Source organism: Musca autumnalis, unplaced genomic scaffold, assembly GCF_047663935.1.
Source record: "Musca autumnalis isolate F117 unplaced genomic scaffold, ASM4766393v1 scaffold_1, whole genome shotgun sequence".
Classification (NCBI taxonomy): domain Eukaryota; kingdom Metazoa; phylum Arthropoda; class Insecta; order Diptera; family Muscidae; genus Musca; species Musca autumnalis.
In genome coordinates this window covers 314,254,085-314,255,758 of record NW_027411644.1, presented here as the reverse complement: position 1 = coordinate 314,255,758, position 1,674 = coordinate 314,254,085, and the positions used below count along the sequence as shown (strand labels likewise).

The 1,674-nt window shown below is 32.1% G+C and overlaps 1 protein-coding gene across 1 annotated transcript; it reads right to left on the bottom strand.

Annotated features, from left to right (window-relative positions):
- Nucleotides 1-246: 246 nt before the first annotated feature.
- Nucleotides 247-804, bottom strand: LOC141391478 (uncharacterized). Its single transcript, XM_073964356.1, has 3 exons — nt 668-804; nt 472-592; nt 247-396 (listed from the first exon to the last, which is right to left on the bottom strand). Exons 1-3 carry the CDS (start codon nt 759-761, stop codon nt 291-293), a joined length of 321 nt encoding a protein of 106 aa, XP_073820457.1. The 5' UTR covers nt 762-804; the 3' UTR covers nt 247-290.
- Nucleotides 805-1,674: the final 870 nt, after the last annotated feature.

The window sequence follows — 1,674 nt, the reverse complement described above, 5'->3', positions numbered from 1 at the left end:
TACTATGGTAAGAAACGAGAATCATTCCCGGGAATTTTTAAAATACGAGAGTGGATCAATATTTCCATGATTTTTTATCTTACCATAGTAACTTATATGAAATACAATATTTTCAAAGGATTACACGTTGATAAAAACCGGGAAACCCCAAAACCCTAACCACCTCCTACGTCAGTTAACTGAAGGTCATTATAAGTACGACTTTAAAGATGTGATTTGAATTTGTAAGTGTCAACTTCTTGAATCTTATTGCATTTAGGTTTTGTATATTTTCACAAATATTTTTTGTATTAATCACAAATAACTTGTCTTTCACAACATGCGGGATATACACCATTCGGGTTAATTAATCCACCAAGTTTGCAGCGAGGCTTTACTGCAACATAATTGCTACAACTGAAAATTGTAAACCAAAAAATTAACAGCACTCCAAATTAAATAAGAAATTTAGGAACAACCAAAATCACTCACAGTTTCAATGTGCCAAGACCATCTCTCTGCTGGCAGACTAAACGTAGACAGCTGCCTTTGGGTTGACCCTCTTCGCCGGGTGATAACACCAAATCACCGAAAACACATTTGCCGGGATGATCTACAACACATGTGCACAGTTGTTCTTATCATTAGCATGTTCTAAATAAAATAATTTAATAGCAATAAGACTTACCATAACTTTTGAAATATCTCAAATGCTGCTGACCTATGGCCGCACCAAAAAATAAACTACAAATTATTGCGTATACGACGGTAATTGTATTCATCTTAACATTAGAAATGTTTTCAAACGACTAAAATACAAATGCCTATAAGTGTTTTTGTTTTCATTTCTTGTGATAAGAAATATTTCATATGCCATTTTAATTCATTGAATTTATTTTCCAATCAAGTATTTGTAGATTATGGAAAAATGTGTGTAACTTGTTTGGTTGCATTTGCCTGTTGAATGTGTAATATAATCTATAGAGTTTTTTTCATAAATTTAAATTCCAAATAATTGCTCTAAAAAAACCCAACAACATGTAATTGAATTTCGTGTTCCTTAGTTAAGACCAATAAAAGAATGTGCAGTTTTTGGTTATTGCATTCGGCATTATCGAATGTCAAACGAGCAAATCTCCATAACGAAAATGAAAAAGGTTTATTTTAAGCTTAAATCTACTTTTATGGTTGGCAAAATACTCATCAAAATGCTGTTTTTGTTTAAGGTTTTAAAAAATGGTTTGAAATAGGCAAAAACGTTGAACAGTGTTTTGAAATCGGTACTTTTTGTTGAGGTTTTATACTCATGTGTGACATGGACGATGAAATTCAGTGCTTTCACTTGCATATCTACGTTTAAATTACCATCTACTTCTTTTATTCCTGAATTCACCCACGCAGTTTTCAGGCCCCTTTATAATTGAGTCCACAATTACTGTACTGCATAATTTGTATCTAACAGTTACCAGAATAAGTGGTTCGATATGATCCATCCATTAAATGGAATATTACTAGGTAGAAACTTTACTGTATCAGACACCATAAGTAAGAGATACATTAATTTCTACCACTTCTACAGTTTCCAATCACTGTTCCATACGCTTTTGGTATTTAAAAAAATAAATCCTCTATACTCACTTATTTGTCATGTTACACAAGTAATCAAACTGTCGCACAACAAAAAAGAAATGTTAT

Bases quoted from the DNA above. Each gene is read 5' to 3' on its own strand.
- LOC141391478 (XM_073964356.1), bottom strand. From the start codon at position 761: ATGAATACAATTACCGTCGTATACGCAATAATTTGTAGTTTATTTTTT. The intron at 593-667 runs GTAAGTCTTATT...CATGTGTTGTAG, and splicing joins GAGATATTTCAAAAGTTATG to ATCATCCCGGCAAATGTGTT. The intron at 397-471 runs GTGAGTGATTTT...TACAATTTTCAG, and splicing joins GGTCTTGGCACATTGAAACT to TTGTAGCAATTATGTTGCAG.